The 18,464-nt window shown below is 43.9% G+C and overlaps 1 protein-coding gene and 1 long non-coding RNA gene across 2 annotated transcripts; one reads left to right on the top strand and one right to left on the bottom strand.

The window, feature by feature from the left end:
• Nucleotides 1-2,865: 2,865 nt before the first annotated feature.
• On the bottom strand, nucleotides 2,866-7,621 carry LOC147103387 (uncharacterized). The gene is made up of 3 exons (XR_015072998.1): nucleotides 7,519-7,621; nucleotides 7,264-7,384; nucleotides 2,866-3,093 (listed from the first exon to the last, which is right to left on the bottom strand). It is a non-coding gene; the product is annotated as an uncharacterized LOC147103387 (long non-coding RNA).
• Nucleotides 7,622-9,347: 1,726 nt separating this feature from the next.
• Nucleotides 9,348-18,169, top strand: LOC147103386 (testis-specific serine/threonine-protein kinase 3-like). The gene is made up of 2 exons (XM_085963156.1): nucleotides 9,348-9,622; nucleotides 17,435-18,169. The coding sequence occupies exons 1-2, from the start codon at nucleotides 9,478-9,480 to the stop codon at nucleotides 18,100-18,102; spliced, it is 813 nt and encodes a 270-aa protein (XP_085819282.1). The 5' UTR covers nucleotides 9,348-9,477; the 3' UTR covers nucleotides 18,103-18,169.
• Nucleotides 18,170-18,464: the final 295 nt, after the last annotated feature.

The raw sequence follows: 18,464 nt of genomic DNA, 5'->3' as shown, positions 1-18,464 counted from the left end.
GCTTAAGAACATAAGAATTGGAGCAGGAGTAGGCCATTCGGCCCCCCGGGCCTGCTCCGCCATTCAATAAGCTCATGGCTGATCATCGACCTCAACTCCACCTTCCCGCCCGATCCCCATATCCTACTATCATTACTTTGATATTTACCTTTGGTGTTATTATTATCATCATAAAGCAGGTACACTAAAAAGGTGAGGGAGTAAGATGCCTATTTTCTAAGAGAACATTAACTGAGTAAACTTAAATAAAAGAAAACAAAATTGCTAAAACAATGTTAATTAAAACTGAAGACTTTGGCATCACAGCTCAAGGTTTGACGAGGATAGATGAGATGACTGAAGTTGGCCACCTTGGGACCCAGTGCAGCAATGTTACATAAACTGTAAGTTAAAACCTGCACCAACACCAAGACCTAGGTAGTTTGTTCCGTGGACTCAAAGAAAAGACCGTTACATTTTTAGACGTCATCCGATATCGCTTCTTGTGCTCAATACCAAAGGCCACTCCTGTAACTGTAGCCTTGCTCGCTGCAGGATGGAGTGTGACTTTATCTGCACAATAGCTGCCCAGGGATCGAACAGAAACCCTCGTGTGACTGTGTGAATTGACGCAAGCCCTTTCATGTTCTCCTGGTTTTAATATAGCAGAATAATAAACACACCAGCACTCCATGTGATTTAGACCATAAACTACGAATCAGGTTTATTAAATGTAGAAAGTAGACAGTCGGTAAAAATCATTACAGCGGGTTTCACTCAATTACGGAATTAAGACCTTTTTCGGCTACAAAAATATAATAAAAAGATGTCACACTTTACTAACTCTCTTAGTAATAATAAACCAAAGGTACAGGGCCTTGGTGAGACCACACCTGGAGTACTGTGCACAGTTCTGGTCTCCTTATCTAAGGAAGGATATACTTGCCTTAGAGCTGGTGCAACGAAGGTTCACTAGACTGATTCCTGGGGTGAGAGGGCTGTCCTATGAGGAGAGATTGTGTAGAATGGGCCGATACTCTCTGGAGTTTAGAAGAATGAGAGGTGATCTCATTGAAACTTACAAGATTCTGAGGGGGATTGACAGGGTAGATGCTGAGAGGTTGTTTCCCCTGGCTGGAGTCTCTAGAACTAGGGGGCATAGTCTCAGGATAAGGGGTCGGCCATTTAAGACTGAGATGAGGAGGAATTTCTTCACTCAGAGGGTTGTGAATCTTCGGAATTCTCTGTCCCAGAGGGCCGTGAATGCTGAGTCTTTGAGTATATTCAAGGCTGAGATCGATAATTCTTTGGACTCTAGGGGACTCGAGGGATATGGGGATCGGGCAGGAAAGTGGAGTTGAGGTCGATGATCAGCCATGATCCTATTGAATGGCGGAGCAGGCTCGAGGGGCTGTATGGCTGACTCCTGCTCCTAATTCTTATGTTCTTATGTAAGTCCATAACATGACTCACAAGCAGGGTTTAATCTAACCATACCGAGTCTCTACCTCTATTTTGATGGACTCCTAAGATCTGTAAAGCTAGGATCATTCTGCCTGAAATAGACAGAAAGCAGTTTATGTTACGGAGTTTCTGGACAATTTTGATTTTTTTTTGTTGCTGTTCTACAAAACATATTTTTGCCCCCAGCACCATTACTAGCACCAATGGGTTTCCCAATGAGAATCCTCCTATCTGAGGTATTAGGAAGAAGAGGACCTGGGGAGGACCATTACACAGGCCAGGCTGCACGAGGTACTCTGTGCCCACTTGCTGGTACCAGTAAACCCACATCTGCTGACCAAGGTGAACATAACATGCTTTAGCAGATGACTGGTGCAGGCAGTGGCCCGTAGTGCACAACCAGAGTTAGTGATTGAAGCTACCCCGAGCTCCCATGTCAACATTTAAGAATGTTAGATAGGTGGAGAGATGGGAACAGGGCATGTATATGGGATTTGGAGTACTGCTCCTGTGGAAGATATACACCAACACAGACTGGTTGGGTTGAATGGCCTGTTTCCATGTTGTATGTAATGCCATGATGCATTAGTTATCTGGTTGCTATGTGCATTCAGCACATTAGCTCAGGTACTAGCCTGGAATGAGATAAAGACAGAAACGTTGTGGACAGTGGTGGCTATGGCCATGTGGCAAGTTAGTGTCCTCGCAGCAAAAGGCAAAGCTTCCTGATGCCTAGAACACGCGGAAGTAGTTACTCACAGTCACTGGCAGGTAGGTGTGTCGAGCTCTGCAGATATGGTTGGTATGGATATAATGCCAAGTGCAGCTCGGGTGGTTGTGATTTTAGCCATCAAGACTCTGATATGGGCGAGTGACTGAAGTTGTGAAGTAGTAGGAGTAGGTTTGCATCTCACTGGATGGTAAGGAGGGTTTAATGGACACTGAACAAACGGGAGGGCTGAAGTTAATAAAAATGTGTAGTTTGCTGATAAAAATCTAAAGAACCAGTCTGAACCCAATAGCCAAATAGTTTTTATTTATACTTGTTTTTATTTTTTTGCTTTTTATATTATATGCTTGTATTGTGGGAGTGAGTGGGGAGTAAGCATTCCATTGTACTAGTTACATATGGCAATAAAATGATCTTGAATCTTGAATCTTGAATAGTTGGAATAATACTGCCCATTATGGATCTGGAGAGCTGCGATTTACCCCAATCATTACATTTCCAAAAAAAACTTGACTGCAATATTATTTTGTGAAACCCTGTTTTGCTGATAGGTTGATATGAATCGAGTCGAACCCTGAGGTAATCACTATTTTATGATGAAAATGTTATTGAGAAATATTGGCAGGGGAATGGGTGTGGGGAAAGCTGAACTTCAGTCAATAAGAACTTCAAAGATGGCTCCCTCGCATGAGTGGTATTTGAAGACTATTTTTATTGTATTGTACAGAGACATTTTCTTAGGCAGCCACCGCAATACCCTAGTCTTCCACTACCTGCTCCCATATTCTCACATTTATACTCATACTTTAGTGGCTGATTACGTTGCACGTGTCGGAGGATTCCTGTCCATTGCAATATAAACGTCGATGGAAACGTGAGGAATAGTCAAGCAGTGACTACCCGGACATCTTCTCAGCTGTCTGCATAATGAAAGATAAAACTTGGTTAGAAAATGCTTCAATTGATTGCGTGTAGATGCTAGGTTCAGTGTAAAAGAGAAGGTAGCGCTGTAGTTAGTGACCTCAGAGCCACAATAAGTACAATAAATTCTAGTCTGAGAGCTATCTTTGTAAGGGTGTGAAAGCTCCCCAATACTTATAATAATCACCATTGCTTCAGGTTCACAAAATCAATGCCAGTTTAAAATTGTCATTATCATCTTGTATATAAATAGAATATTCAATGGAGCACTGTGGAATACTAAACTTACTCCATGAGTAAGTTGTGCCTTTTTCTATTGTATAACAAATTCTGAATTCCTGGTATCCATTGGGTACATTCCATTCATGTTAATCTAGTAGCTCGAACCTCACCGGAATAAAAAATAACGGGGTAGAGTTTCCACTGTGGCCGCAGTCAGGAAATTGCACCCAAATTGCACTGGAATTGCGCTCGTTAGGCTACAGTTCAAATTTCCGATAAAAATTATTTGCATAATCACAAAAAGTAAAATCTTCCATGAACCGGCGCAATCAGGCAGTGTAAAAGAACGTAATCGTTTATTGCTTTTTTCCAAACCATTACAGAGTATTCATTGCTGTGTTAAGCGTGGTAACCCGGTCCCGCTTTATTAATACAGCTGAAAAAAAGAAGCATTTTAATCAGCGTGTCCTGTGAGTAACCCAATTTTAAAATCACTGAAAATGACTCAGGAAAAGCGATACTGAACCGTTCACCGCTGTCATGAGTGCACACTAGTCACGTTTCATAGAAAATCAACTATTATTTGATATGAAAAATCTTTCAAAACCCACTAGTGCCCGCACGAGCGTAATCTGGCAATGTGGGCCTGGGGGCACGGCCAGTTTAGTGGGTGGGGCCAGACCGCCAGGTCGAATCTTAAACCAGCGCAAAAGATCGCGGAAAACACCAGCAAACGTGGCTTTGGGTGCAACTCACTTACGTTTAAAATTTCCCGATCTTTTGCGCGGGTTCGGCCGATTCCGCCCGGATTGCGCTGATGTTACTGGCGGAAACTCCGCCCCACTATATTCACACTTACGTTACATAACGAAGCAGAGCAATCAGGAGGTGCTTTAAACTCCACTTCCCAACTTAAAAAAACATGCAAAGATCATTGTTCTTTTTAAAAAGAAACTTATAAATAGAACATTCCGTCATAAAAAGATGATGTTGATTCTTAGGGAATATTATTTTCAAGTTTTGCCATGAGTTACATGATCACTTCATGTGTGGAGGTAAACGTCCAATTGGCTAACCCTGTACAAAGTGTACTCCATACATTGTCCAATTGGCTAACCCTGTACAAAGTGTACTCCATACATTGTCCAATTGGATAACCCTGTACAAAGTGTACTCCATACATTGTCCAATTGGATAACCCTGTACAAAGTGTACTCCATACATTGTCCAATTGGATAACCCTGTACAAAGTGCACTCCATACATTGTCCAATTGGATAACCCTGTACAAAGTGCACTCCATACATTGTCCAATTGGATAACCCTGTACAAAGTGCACTCCATACATTGTCCAATTGGATAACCCTGTACAAAGTGCACTCCATACATTTTAAGTAACTAAAAATCATCATAAACCCATTTTCTACCTGCAGCCAATCCACTTGTTCATATGATGTGACTTTCTGGGCAATTGTCAACTACAGAACCCGGGCAGTAACCTGGCAGAGCGAATCGCCCATCCATTGTAGAACCCACCCAATTCTCATTGATTTCAGGTGGCAAAGTTGAAAATTACCCCCTATATCTTATGTTTTGCTAATTTTCCTGATTCCCCTCTCAATAGCTACTATGATTGGCTTCCAACAACCACCTTCCTTTGTGCCAGGTATGACTCCAGCCACTGTAGATAATTCCCCCTGATCCTCATTGAATTTAGTTTTACTAAGGCCCCTTGGTTCCACACTGGGTCAAACACTACCTTGATATCAAGGGCAGTCACTCTCGCCTCCAGAATTCAGCTCGTGTCCATATTTGTACCGAGGCAGTAATGAGGTCTGGAACCGAGTGGTCCTGGAGGAACCCAAACTAAGCATCGGTGAGCAGGTTATTGGTGAGTCAGTGCCACTTGATAGCACTGTTGATGACTCCTTCCATCACTTTGCTAATGATTGAGAGTCGGCTGATAGGATGGTAATTGGCCGGATTTGTGCTGCTTTCTGTGAACAGGACACACCTGGGCAACTTTCCATTGTTGGGTAGGTGCCAGTGTTGTAGTTGTACTGGGACAGCCTGGTTAGAGGCACGGCTAGGTCTGGAGCACAGGTCTTCAGCACGACAGCCGGGATGTTGTTGGGGCCCATAGCCTTTGCTGTGTCCCATGCACTCAGCTGTTTCTTGGATATTCATGGAGCCTCCTCCTCCTGTTAGTTGAAGTCCCCCACCCAGAGTATATTCTGTGCCCTTGCTATCCTGAATGCTTCCTCCAAGTAGTCTTCAACATGGAGGAGTACTGCTTCATCAGCTGAGGGAGGGCAGTAGGTGGTAACCAGCACATTTCCTTGCCCATGTTTGACCTGAAGCCATGAGACTTCATGGGGTCCAGCATTAATGTTGACTCCCAGTGCCACTCCCACCCGGCGAGAGCACATGACAGGGCTGGTGATGGAGGAGTCTGGGACATTGGCTGATAGGTATGATTCTGTGAGTATGACTATATCAGACTGTTGCTGGACTAGCCTGCGGGGCAGCTCGCCAAACCTTGGCACCAGTCTCCAGATGTTAGTGAGGAGGACTTTGCTGGGTTGACTGGGCTAGATGTGCAGTTGACATGCCCTGATTCAGTGACTAGGTTATCGACTGGTCTGTCCAGTTTTATTCTCATTATTCTTTGTAGCAGTTTGATACAACTGAGTGACTTGCTAGGCCACTTCAGAGGATGTTTAAAAGTCAACCACCTTGGTGTGGGACTAGAGACATAGCAGGGGCAAGGACAGCAGGTTTCCTTCCCTAAAGGACATTCGCAAACCAGTTGGCTTTTTATGACAATCTGACAGATTCACGGTCACTTTTACTGATACCAGCTCCTTTATCCAGATTCATTTTTAATAAACTGAATTCAAATTCTCGTAGAACTTTTGTTCTACTGGATTACTAGTCCAGTAACCTAACCACTACACTACTGTACCCTAAAGTTAGCCAATCTCCTAGACATTGCCAGCCCATAAAGCTTTCGATCCTTTGGATTTTCTTGTGTTGTTTATGATTCTTCTATCTTCTGTGAATAACTTTCTCTCCAAGTCTCCATGCACCCTGCAAGCCACTCTAATTATAGAGGTTACAGGCATGTCAGAAGTGGTTCCATAAAGAAACAGGCATGTTGGGACAACCATCTGGAAGATAATGCCACAACATTCACAAATATTGGAAATAACAGGGTCTCAGATTAGGTCCTTTTGGAATTCCGCGGTATCTTTCTCCAGCCACTGATTTTCCATTAATTACCATCCTATCTGCAAACCAGTTCTCAATCTGTCTAGACAACGTGTCAACTGTTCCATGAGTCTTGAGCTTCTTTGTAAGGCTGGCCTGACTGAATCCACTCTAATTTACTGCAAAAAAAATTCTTACAGGTTTTGAATGTTATATAGATGAGGCGTACTTTCTGCTGAGAACAAACACCTTTACACTAATGCTTCTACCTATATACGCTTGAGATAACCAGTGATATATGATGTCATAAAGACTTCACTGATATGGTAAAAGCTTCCTTATGAGGTCATGAAGAAGCGCAAATGCGTTTAATATTTCAATGTTACACTGTAAGTAAATGCCACCTTTTCAGAAGTTTGAAAGCACTTTGTGTTTGTGACTGGGGTAGTAATAGATTGTCTTGATGGACTGAATAAATATCGGTTGTCCACGGACGGGCTCCTGGGGACTTCGAAATGAACTCACATCTCATCTTGTTGAAATGTACATCTTTGTGCTATTTTTAAATTGAGATGGATCCGAGGGCTTCCAGGAAGAAAAATAACCAAGTATCTATTATTAATGTTTGATGTTAGGTGGTGCTTCTGGATAGGTGGCCCTCGGCATTAGGTAAGTAAGTGCAAGGCCCTGTGTTCTCGATCGCGCCTTGTCTCCACCTGGCCCTGTGATGGCTCTTACCTGGCGGATCGTTGATTTGGGACCTCAGGGTCCGGGTTTACTGGCCTCGACACGGAACCCTTGGAATCACCTGCCTCGATGGGGAACCTCCTTGGCTCTGGGTCTGTAGGGGAGCTCATTTCTTGTTTGAAAGAGAGAGAGAGAAGGGGGTGGGAGAGGGGGAAAAAACCAACACGGGATAATGGTCAGCTTGATGACAACTTTGACGAGGATTTTTAGAACAGAAACAGGTTACGAGCAGAGCTTGCTACTTACTGGAAGAAGGAGATCGAGGTAAAGAACAACTCCCGCCAGGGTTTTCCGATTGATCAGAATGCTGAGACAGTTTGAGGCCGCTGACATCAGGTCTGCAGCTGAAACGTCACAATAACAAGGGATAAATAGAGGTCGCACGTAGGCGACATGGGCTGAGATGAAGCGGCCGCATAGTGTGCACGAAATGTCTCTGCAGGCCTCTCCTCTCGGCTGGTTCACTCTTGCTGCAAGCTCTTTGAGCAGTTTTGGCCGGTGCGACAGTAGGACACTCAGTTTCATATTTGTACAAACTGGGAGGGTGGAATCTGCCCCCAGAGCTGTGCACAGAGACCTCAGCTTTGGGGGGGGGGGGGGGGGTGGGGGGCTTCGTATTGCAATAATTGTGTAAATTATTCATTTTCGCAAACTACCAAAAACGATTGAGTTATTTACCAATGCTAACTTTATTGGAGCTCCTTGGCAATTGCTAGATCACAATGCAAAGTCTTTCATCGAAGGTTTCCGGACAGTAAGGTTGTTGAACGCAACACCGCGATTGTATTCCCACAGGACTGTCAATTTATTGCAGCATTTACTCTGTGCTTGCCTTTCTGAAATGGACATCTTCGGCTGTATATACTCCGATCTAAAGGGACCTGATGAATGGAATTTGACTAGCACATGCGTTAAGAGAAACGGGGCATCTAATAAAATATCGACAACTGTCTCATTTTAAATGAAAAAAAATGTCATCCACTTTTATGATATGGAGAATTACATTTGTATAAATATTTATCCGTGCAACGATCTGAAAGAAATGGGTATTGGCATGGGTGCTGGTTTTAACAATCTTATTAAAATTTAGATTAGAAAGTGCTTTATTATCGAGGTCAAATTTAGCAGAAAACGCAGACTTGTCTGGGCTAGCAATGGGATTGGAAGAAATGGGGTATTGGGGTTAAAATGAGGGTCGGCGCTTGCAGGAAGTCATCTTGTCGAGGTTAAGGTTGGCAGAAACAGAACCAGGGGTCACAGTCTAAGGATAAGGGGTAAGCCATTTAGGACTGAGATGAGGAGGAATTTCTTCACCCAGAGAGTGGTGAACCTGTGGAATTCTCTACCACAGAAGGCAGTTGAGGCCAATTCATTAAATATATTCAAGAAGGAGTTGGATATATTTCTTAAGGCTAAAGGGATCAAGGGATATGGGGAGAAAGCAGGGACCGGGTACTGAATTTGGATGATCAGCCATGATCTCATTGAATGGCGGAGCAGGCTCGAAGGGCCGAATGGCCTACTCCTGCTCCTATCTTCTATGTTTCTATGTTTTAAATCCTGTCGACTTGGTCTTTGAGTGAGTAGAGCAGACACACCGCGCCTTTGGCGAGGCTTTGGGTTGATGGGATAGAGACGGTGGTCTTGAGCTAGGCTCGGAGTAAGTAGACCACCTTTGCTCCACTCGCTCAGACCCTGACCAGACACATCCTCGGGCTCTAGATTCGCAGAAACAGAAAAAAAAAGCTTGGGGGGCTGGCATTTGGGCTTGGGTTTAGGTGCCGTGTCTTGAAGGCTGGGTTTGGTTTAGCTGAGAGGGAGCTGAGGAGAGACTGCGCTCCAAAGGACAGCGTGCAATAACAACTTGAGCACCTCTCGGGTACACTCAATACTGCAATTGATCCACAACAGCCAACGATTTATTTATAAAGTTTAGTTAAATCATTAATATTAGCAATACTGCTTCAGCAGTGCACAGCACAAAGTCTCCTTAGTAACAGGTAAATTATGGCATCACAATGAAGTCACATTTATATCTGCTGGGCTTATTTTGCTTGGGTGGTCACACCCGGGATTGCTATTTTTTTATAATGTCCGATTTTAGAAATAAGTTAGGAAGCCGAGAAACATTAGTTAGATTGCGTGGAACTGGATAAATTGAGGAATGTGATCGCTGAAACTCGTTAAGAAAGTGGATGAGAAGCAATGGAAAAACTGCTCCTGTCTAAAGGATATCAACTTGGAAACACGATCGGGGAGGGGACCTATTCCAAAGTCAAGGAAGCTTACTGCAGAAGCCAACAGAGGAGAGTGGCCATCAAAATCATCAACCGACAGACAGTGCCAAAGGGTAAGACACACGGGGCTGTTTCCAAAAACACGGTTAGCCCGAATAAGCAACTAACTCATCCCAATTTCATTGAATTATTTATGACATGGTTTATTTTACTTAGAACCCACGGTTCTAAAATCAGTTCACCTTCTGTTGATTCTAATGAAAAATGTCCCCCAGATGACGCACACTGAAGGAGTCGGATTCCAGAGCCAATGAAGAGCTTGCATTCTGCGCAGGTCACTGCTCAGTTGACTGACGTGACTGTTATTTCACACACAGTTGAACGTGTTAAGCGCGGTCTACATGTTTAATGCAGCGTCCCAGGAATCATGGAGGTGGGTCTGCCCAAAGTTGGCACAAGTTTCACAGGCAGCATCCTGGGTTACACGTGTGAATTGCCAATGAACGGTCCCGTGGGGACTGGAAGGGAGCAAATGTGACCCTGCTAGTCAAGAGCGGCCAGAGAGAGAAAACAGGGAGCTACAGGCCAGTTAGTCTGACATCAGTCGTCGGGAAAATGCTGGAATCCATTATTAAGGAGGTGACTGTGTGGAGTTTGCACATTCTCCCCGTGTTGGGATAGGGTGGGGTATGTGTTGGTGTAGGGGTTACGGGGATCGGGTGGGATATGTGTCGGTGCAGGCTCGATGGGCCGAAATGGCCTCTATCTGCACTGTGGGGTTTCTGTGATTTCTGTGAAGTGTTAACTGAGCATTTAGAACATTATAATATGGTTAGGCAGAGTTAACATGGTTTTATGAAAGGGAAATCGTGTTTAATGAATTTATTAGAGTTTTTTGAGGATGTCACTAGCAAGGTCGATAAAGGGGAACCAGTGAATGTTGTATATTTGGATTTCCAAAAGGTATTCAATAAGGTGCCACATAAAAGGTTGTTACGAAAGATAAGGGCTCATGGGGTAGGGGTAATATATTGGATAACGGACAGAAAACAGAGTGTCGGGATAAATGGGTCATTTTCAGGTTGGCAGGCTGTAACTAGTGGGGTGCCGCAAGGATCAGTGCTCGGGCCTCAGTTATTTACAATTTACATTAATGACTTAGATGAAGGGATCGAGTGTAATGTATCTGAGTTTGCTGATGATACAAAGCCAAGTGGGAATGTAAGCTGTGAGGAGAACACAAATGATATAGACAGGTCAAGTGAGTAGGCAGTAAGGTGGCAGATGGAGTATAATGTGGGGAAATGTGAGGTTATTCACTTTGGTAGGAAGAATAGAAAAACAGAATATTTTTAAATGGTGAGTAATTATTAAATGTTGGTGTTCAGCGAGATTTAGGTGTCCTTGTACAGGAAACACAGAGTTAGCATGCAGGTACAGCAAGCAATAAGGAAGGCAAATGGCATGTTGGCCTTTATTGCAAGGGGGTTGGAGTATAAGAGTAAGGAAGTCTTGCTACAATTGTACAGGACCTTGGTGAGACCACACCTGGAGTACTGTGCACAGTTTTGGTATCCTTATCTGAGGAAGGATACACTTGCCTTAGAGGCGGTGCAACAAAGGTTCACTAGATTGATTCCTGGGATGAGAGGGTTGTCCTATGAGGAGAGATTGTGTAGAATGGGCCAATACTCTCTGGAGTTTAGAAGAATGAGAGGTGATCTCATTGAAACATATAAGATTCTGAGGGGGATTGACAGGGTAGATGCTGAGAGGTTGTTTCCCCTGGCTGCAGAGTCTAGAACTAGGGGGCATAGTCTCAGGATAAGGGGTCGGCCATTTAGGACTGAGATCAGGAGGAATTTCTTCACTCAGAGGGTTGTGAATTTTTGGAATTCTCTGCCCCAGAGGGCTGTGGATGGTGAATCGTTGAGTAGATTCAAGGCTGAAATCAATAGATTTTTGGACTCCAGGTTAATCAAGGGATATGGGGATCAGGTGTGAAAGTGGAGTTGAGGGCGAAGATCAGCCTTGATATTATTGAAGGCGGAGCAGGCCCGAGGGGTGTATGGCCGATTCCTGCTCCTGATTCTTATGTTCTTCTGAAACAAAGGTGTTCAAGTCACATTTTATCATAGAGTCATAGAGCACAGAAAGAGGCCCTTCGGCCCATCGTGTCCACGCCAGCCATCAAGCCCTGTCTATTCTAATCCCATTTTCCAGCACTTGGTCCGTAGCCATGTATGCTATGGCATTTCAAGTGCTCATCTAAATGCTTCTTGAATGTTGTGAGGGTTCCTGCCTCTACCATCCTTTCAGGCAGTGAGTTCCAGATTCCAACCACCCTCTGGGTGAAAAGGATTTTCCTCAAATCCCCTCTAAACCTCCTGCCTCTTACCTTGAATCTATGCCCCCTGGTTATTGACCCCTCTACTAAGGGGAAAAGTTCCTTTCTATCTACCCTATCTATGCCCCTCATAATTTTGTACACCTCGATCAGGTCCCCCCTCAGCCTTCTCTGCTCTAAGGAAAACAACCCCAGCCTGTCCAGTCTCTCTTCATAGCTGAAGCACTCCAGCCCAGGTAACATCCTGATGAATCTCCTCTGCACCCTCTCCAATGCAATCACATCCTTCCTATAGCGTGGCGACCAGAACTGCACACAGTATTCCAGCTGTGGCCTAACTAGCGTTTTGTACAGCTCATCATAACTTCCCTGCTATTATATTCTATGTCTCAGCTAATGAAGGCAAGTATCCCATATGCCTTTTTAACTACCTGTCCTGCTGCCTTCAGGGATCTATGTACATGCACACCAAGGTCCCTCTGATCCTCTGTCCTTTCTAGGGTCCTACCATTCATTGTGTATTCCCTTGCCTTGTTAGTCCTCCCAAAATGCATCACCTCACACTTTTCAGGGTTAAATTCCATTTGCCACTGTTCTGCCCATCTGACCAACCCATCTATATCGTCCTGTAGCCTGAGACTTCCCTCCTCGCTATTTACCACTCCACCAATTTTCGTGTCATCTGCAAACTTACTGATCATACCTCCTACATTCATATCTAAATATTAATGTACACTACAAACAGCAAAGGACCCAGCACTGATCCCTGCAGTACACCACTGGACACAGGCTTCCAGTCACAAAAACAACCTTCGACCATCACCCTCTGTCTCCTGCCACTAAGCCCATTTTGGATCTAATGTGCCAAATTGCCCTGGATCCCATGGGCTCTTATCTTCTTGACCAGTCTCCCATGCGGGACTTTGTCAAAAGCCTTACTGAAGTCCATGTAGACTACATCAACTGCACCACCCTCATCCACACACCTCATCACTCCTTTGAAAAATTCAATCAAATTGGTTAGACATGATCTCCCCCTGACAAAGCCATGCTGACTATCCTTGATTAATCCTTGCCTCTCCAAGTGGAGACTAATTCTGTCCCTCAGAATTTTTTCCAATAATTTCCCTACCACTGATGTTAGGCTCACTGGCCTGTAATTCCCTGGTTTATCCCTACTATCCTTCTTGAATAATGGTACTATGTTAGCTGCCCTCCAGTCCTCTGGCACCTCCCCTGTGGCCAGAGAGGTTCTGAAAATTTGTGTCAGAGCCCCTGCAATCTCCTCCCTTGCCTCACACAGCAGCCTGGGATACATCTCGTCTGGGCCTGGGGATTTATCCACTTTTAAGCCCATTAAAACCGCTAGTACCTCCTCCCTCTCAATACTAATTTGTTCAAGTATATCACAATCCCCCTGCCTGATTTCTATGCCGACATCGTCCTTCTCCATAGTGAACACAGATGCAAAATATTCAATTAAAACCTCACCCACATCTTCCAGCTCTACACACAGATTGCCACTTTGGTCCCTAATGGGCCCTACTCTTTCCCTGGTTATCCTCTTGCCCTTAATATACTTATAAAACACCTTAGAATTTTCCTTTATTTTGCCCACCAGTGTTTTTTCATGCCCCCTCTTCGCTCTCCTAATTTCTTTTTTATGTACCCCCCTGCACTTTCTATACCCCTCTAGGGCTTCCACTGTTTTTAGTCCTTTGTATCTGCCAAAAGTCTCCCTTTTTTTCCTAATCCATTCGTGTATATCCCTCGACATCCAGGGTTCCCTGGCCTTGTTGGTCCCACCCTTGACCTTTATAGGAACATGTTGGCGCTGTACTCACTCTATTTCCTTTCTGAAAGACTCCCACAGCTCTGATGTGGATTTTCCTTCAAGTAGCTGATCCCAGTCCACTTTGGCCAGATCCTGCCTTATCATATTAAAATCGGTCTTCCCCCAATTTAGAACCATCTTTGTCCTTTTCCATGACTACCTTAAATCTCACCGAATTATGGTCACTGTTACCAAAATGCTCTCCTACTGACACTTCTACCACTTGCCCGGCTACATTCCCTAGAATTAGGTGCAGCAGGACTTTCTACATGCTGGCTCAAAAAGCTCTCCTGGATGCACTTTAAGATTTCCACACCCTCTAAGCCTTCTGCACCCTCAGGAGTGCACTAGGCTACCAAAAGTGTGAGACAAATTCAAAGTAGTTTCCTCCCATACTTAGAAAACTCAAGTGAAATAAGCGAACTGTCGGATCTATTTTCAGCAGAGTCCTGGCCTTGCCCTGTAATTCACTCCGGTCATGGTTTAAAAGCACCTTCTCATTTTTGACCTGCAATTTATAGCCCATTTTTAATACTAGGTGCAGTGTTCTCTGCAGATATCTCACATCTGTTGTGCTCAAGTGAACTGCTCGTCTATTGTAGAGCTTCACCGTGATTTAAAAAAAAATTCCTATTGACTTTTGCTACTCACATTTTATTGTGTCTGGCCAACAGACACTGAGCCAACAGTTTGCAGAGTCCTTTGTAGTGCCTGGAAAGTGTGATGCTGAGCAAACGCCCAAGTCTTCTGACACAGGAGGCTGTGGCTTATCTTCTACGAAATTCTTCTGTCAGCTGAATTCAGTGAAGCAGCTCATTTGAAGGAGTTTTACAGTTAAAGCAAAGTGGATGTTTACCCGGCATGCAAATTTACTGTACATCATTTAATGGGCCATATCTCTATATAATTCATGCCCTGATAACAGCCGCATTATTTATTCTATAATCGGGTATGTCACATTAAAGAAAAAAATCTCAATTTAATTGCAGACTTTAGCGTTTGCAAAATAAATGAGTATTCTGGGGCTTTAAGTCATAAAGGTGTACTGTGAAATAAGTCAACACATAAAGGTGTACTGTAAAATGAGCAACACTTAAAGGTGTACTGTGAAATGAGCAACACTTAAAGGTGTACTGTAAAATGAGCAACACTTAAAGGTGTACTGTAAAATGAGCAACACTTAAAGGTGTACTGTGAAATGAGCAACACTTAAAGGTGTACTGTAAAATGAGCAACACTTAAAGGTGTACTGTAAAATGAGCAACACTTAAAGGTGTACTGTGAAATGAGCAACACTTAAAGGTGTACTGTAAAATGAGCAACACTTAAAGGTGTACTGTAAAATGAGCAACACAAAGGTGTACTGTAAAATGAGCAACACTTAAAGGTGTACTGTAAAATGAGCAACACAAAGGTGTACTGTAAAATGAGCAACACTTAAAGGTGTACTGTGAAATGAGCAACACAAAGATGTACTGTAAAATGAGCAACACAAAGGTGTACTGTGAAATGAGCAACACAAAGGTGTACTGTGAAATGAGCATCACTTAAAGTCAACACAGTCAAAATAAAAAGCAAATACTGGAAATCTGAAATATAAACAGAAAATGCAGGAAACAGGTCAGTCAGCGTTTATGAAGAGAACAGACAAGGTAATGGTTTGGGTATAAACCCTTCAAAACTGGAAAAATACAGATGAACAACATTGAAAAATGAACATGACAGACAGAGAGACAGACAGAGACAGACAGAGAGACAGACAGACAGAGAGACAAGGAAGTAGAATAACCTGCAAAGTTCTTACATCAGATGGTTAAGTAGCTGTAGTGATAGTAACATGATGAGACTATAGGAAGAAGCATGATAAAAAATCAATCTGAAGACATTTAAGATGCCGAGAATGTGTGAATAGCTGGGGCAAGAATTGTGAGGTTATAGCTATCAGGAAAGGATGAACAGGCTGGGTCTCTTTTCTCTTGAAAAGAGAAGGCTGAGGTGTGACCTAATAGAGGGTTTAACATTACAAAAGGTTTTGATAGAGTAGACAGAGAGAGAGTGTTTCCACTTGTGAGGAAGAGCAAAACTAGAGGCCATCAATATAAGATAGTCACCAAGAAATCAAATAGGGAATTCAGAAGAAACTTCTTTACCCAAAGAGTGGTGAGAATGTGGAACTCGCTACCACAGGGAGTGGTTGAAGTGAATAGTATCGATGCATTTAAGGGGAGGCTGGACAAGTATATGAGGGAGAAAGGAATAGAGGGTTAGAATCATAGAATCATAGAATGGTTACAGCATGGAAGAAGGCCATTCAGCCCATCAAGCCCATGCCAGCTGTCTGCAAGAGCACCTCAGCTAATCCCACTCCCCCGCCCTTTCCCCGTAGCCCTGCAAATGTTTTTCTTTCAGATACTTATCCAACTCCCTTTTGAAAGCTGTGATTGAGTCTGCCTCCACCACCCTTTCAGGCAGTACATTCCAGATCCAAACCACTCGCTGCATAAAAAAGTGTTTCCTCACATCGTCTTTGGTTCTTCTGCCAATCACCTTGTATCTGTGTCCTCTGTTTCTTGACCCTTCTGCCAATGGGAACAGTTTCTCTCTATCTACTCTGTCTAGACCCCTCATGGTTTTGAACACCTCTATCAAATCTCCTCTCAACCTTCTCTGCTCTAAGGAGAACAACCTCAGCCTCTCCAGTCTATCCACGTAACTGAAGTCCCTCATCCCTGGAACCACTCATGTAAATCTTTTCTGCACCCTCTCTAAGGCCTTCACATCCTTCCTAAAGTCCGTTGCCCAGAATTGGACACAATACTCCAGTTGAGGCCGGACCAGTGTTTTATAAAGGTTCATCATAATTTCCACGTTTTTGTACTTTATATCTCTATTTATAAAGCCCAGGATCCCATAAACTTTTTTAACTGCATTCTCAACCTGCCCTGCTGGTCATGCTGATATATTGTTAGATGAGGAAAGACGGGAGAAGGCTGGGGTGGAGCATAAACGGCAGCACGGACTGGTTGGGCCGAATGGCCTGTTTCTGTGCCGTATATCCGATGTAAACCTGAACTAGAAACAGGAAAAGCTGGCAAAGTGAAACAGAATCCAGCAGGCCGAGAAGAAGAAAAAATGTGGACATACAATACTATTTCGTAATCTAAATATTTTGTATTTGTTCAATTTAAATATAGAACGAGGTCAGTTTTGAAAGGGTTAACACGCTGCTTCCACCCACCCCCCGCAAAAATACAATGTGATAACAAAAAACTCGATCAGATTTAATATTCCTGCGTGGGCTGTAACAAAAATACAGCGTGAAGATGCTGAAACTGCGGCTCACCCAGGACACCGTTGTTTCCCTGAATCCAAACTTTGCACTGGCAATTTAAACAGTAAATAGTAATTGCACTGTCTGCGGTTTCATCCCCGCGGCTTTCAATTAAACTCTGCTACAGCCCACGCACGGGCAGGAATATTAAATCTGGTCGAGTTTCTTGTTATCACATTGTAATTTCGAAGATGAATGGTACACTGGTGTTTTCCGAATGCGCAATTTACCAGGCGGGGGATCAATAACTGAAGCATTTCAGCTTCTCGCTCAGCTACTGCAGCCCTGGGGCAGGCACAGGCGGCTGTGGTCAAGTGAATGCCAGATTCAATTAAAAATGTTTTGTTAAAATGTTAATCCCGCAGGACAAAGGACATGTGTAAGTAAATATTCATTGCATTTTCCATTTCCAGATTTCATCCACAAATTTCTCCCGCGAGAGCTGCAAATAGTCCAGAACTTGGATCACAAAAATATCATTAAGGTTCATGAAATCTGGGAATCGGACGATGGCAAGATCTGTATAATCATGGAGCTAGCGGAAGGAGGAGACATCCTCGAGTACATCAAGCGAGAAGGACCCTTAGCCGAAGAACTCGCCAAAACCCTGTTCCGTCAACTTGTAGCAGCCATTCGGTACTGTCACGACCGTGGCATCGCCCACAGGGACCTCAAGTGCGAGAACACGCTACTCGATAAAAACTTCAACGTGAAGTTGGCGGATTTCGGCTTCGCTAAGAATTTCCGGGCCGGCGCGGCTGAATTAAGCAAGACCTTCTGCGGGAGCACGGCGTACGCAGCGCCCGAGGTGCTGCAGGGAGTTCCGCACGAAAGCATCAAGAGCGACATATGGAGTATGGGCATCGTGCTGTACATCATGCTCTGCGGCCACCTGCCTTTCGATGACTCCAACATCCCCAAGATGTTGTGGCTGCAGCAGAACGGGGTGGCGTTCCCGCAGCACTTGGAAGTGAGCCGCGAATGTCGAGATCTTGTCGGCAGGTTGTTGGAACCCGACTGCAGTCTTAGGCCTCCTGTCCAGGAGGTTGGCTTCCATCCATGGTTAGCAGACAGCCAATAAACATGCTGATCAAATTGGTGGTTTTACATTTTTAAGAAACAGTTACCGCAGAGGGCAGAGTACCAGCACTGGCATGGACACAACGGCAAGAGTGTCTCAACAGTTATTGGGGAAAAAAGGACGGCTCTAAAATATTTGGCATTGGATGACAGCAAAGTTCCCTTCTGCCATTATTGTCAAAGATAAACATTGTAACAATATCTCAATTAGCTTCAGTGAATATTTTCTATCAAATATTACTTGTCATTAAGGGTTATCACCGGCTAATGCGCATGGGAATTCATATACTATATATCTAGCTATCTCTCCATCGATGCAAGTTACAGATAAATGATTGTGGAAGAGGTGTGCGTGTAACGGCT

This window comes from Somniosus microcephalus, chromosome 20, assembly GCF_052327205.1.
Source record: "Somniosus microcephalus isolate GS21.2 chromosome 20, FLI_Smic_1.0, whole genome shotgun sequence".
NCBI lineage: Eukaryota > Metazoa > Chordata > Chondrichthyes > Squaliformes > Somniosidae > Somniosus > Somniosus microcephalus.
The sequence above is the reverse complement of the archived record's forward strand: the minus strand, read 5'-3'. Positions and strand labels throughout refer to the sequence as shown.

Coding starts and splice junctions, on each gene's coding strand:
- LOC147103386 (XM_085963156.1), top strand. CDS start 9,478: ATGGAAAAACTGCTCCTGTCTAAAGGATATCAACTTGGAAACACGATC. Junction 9,623..17,434: donor CCGACAGACAGTGCCAAAGG/GTAAGACACACG, acceptor TTCCATTTCCAG/ATTTCATCCACAAATTTCTC.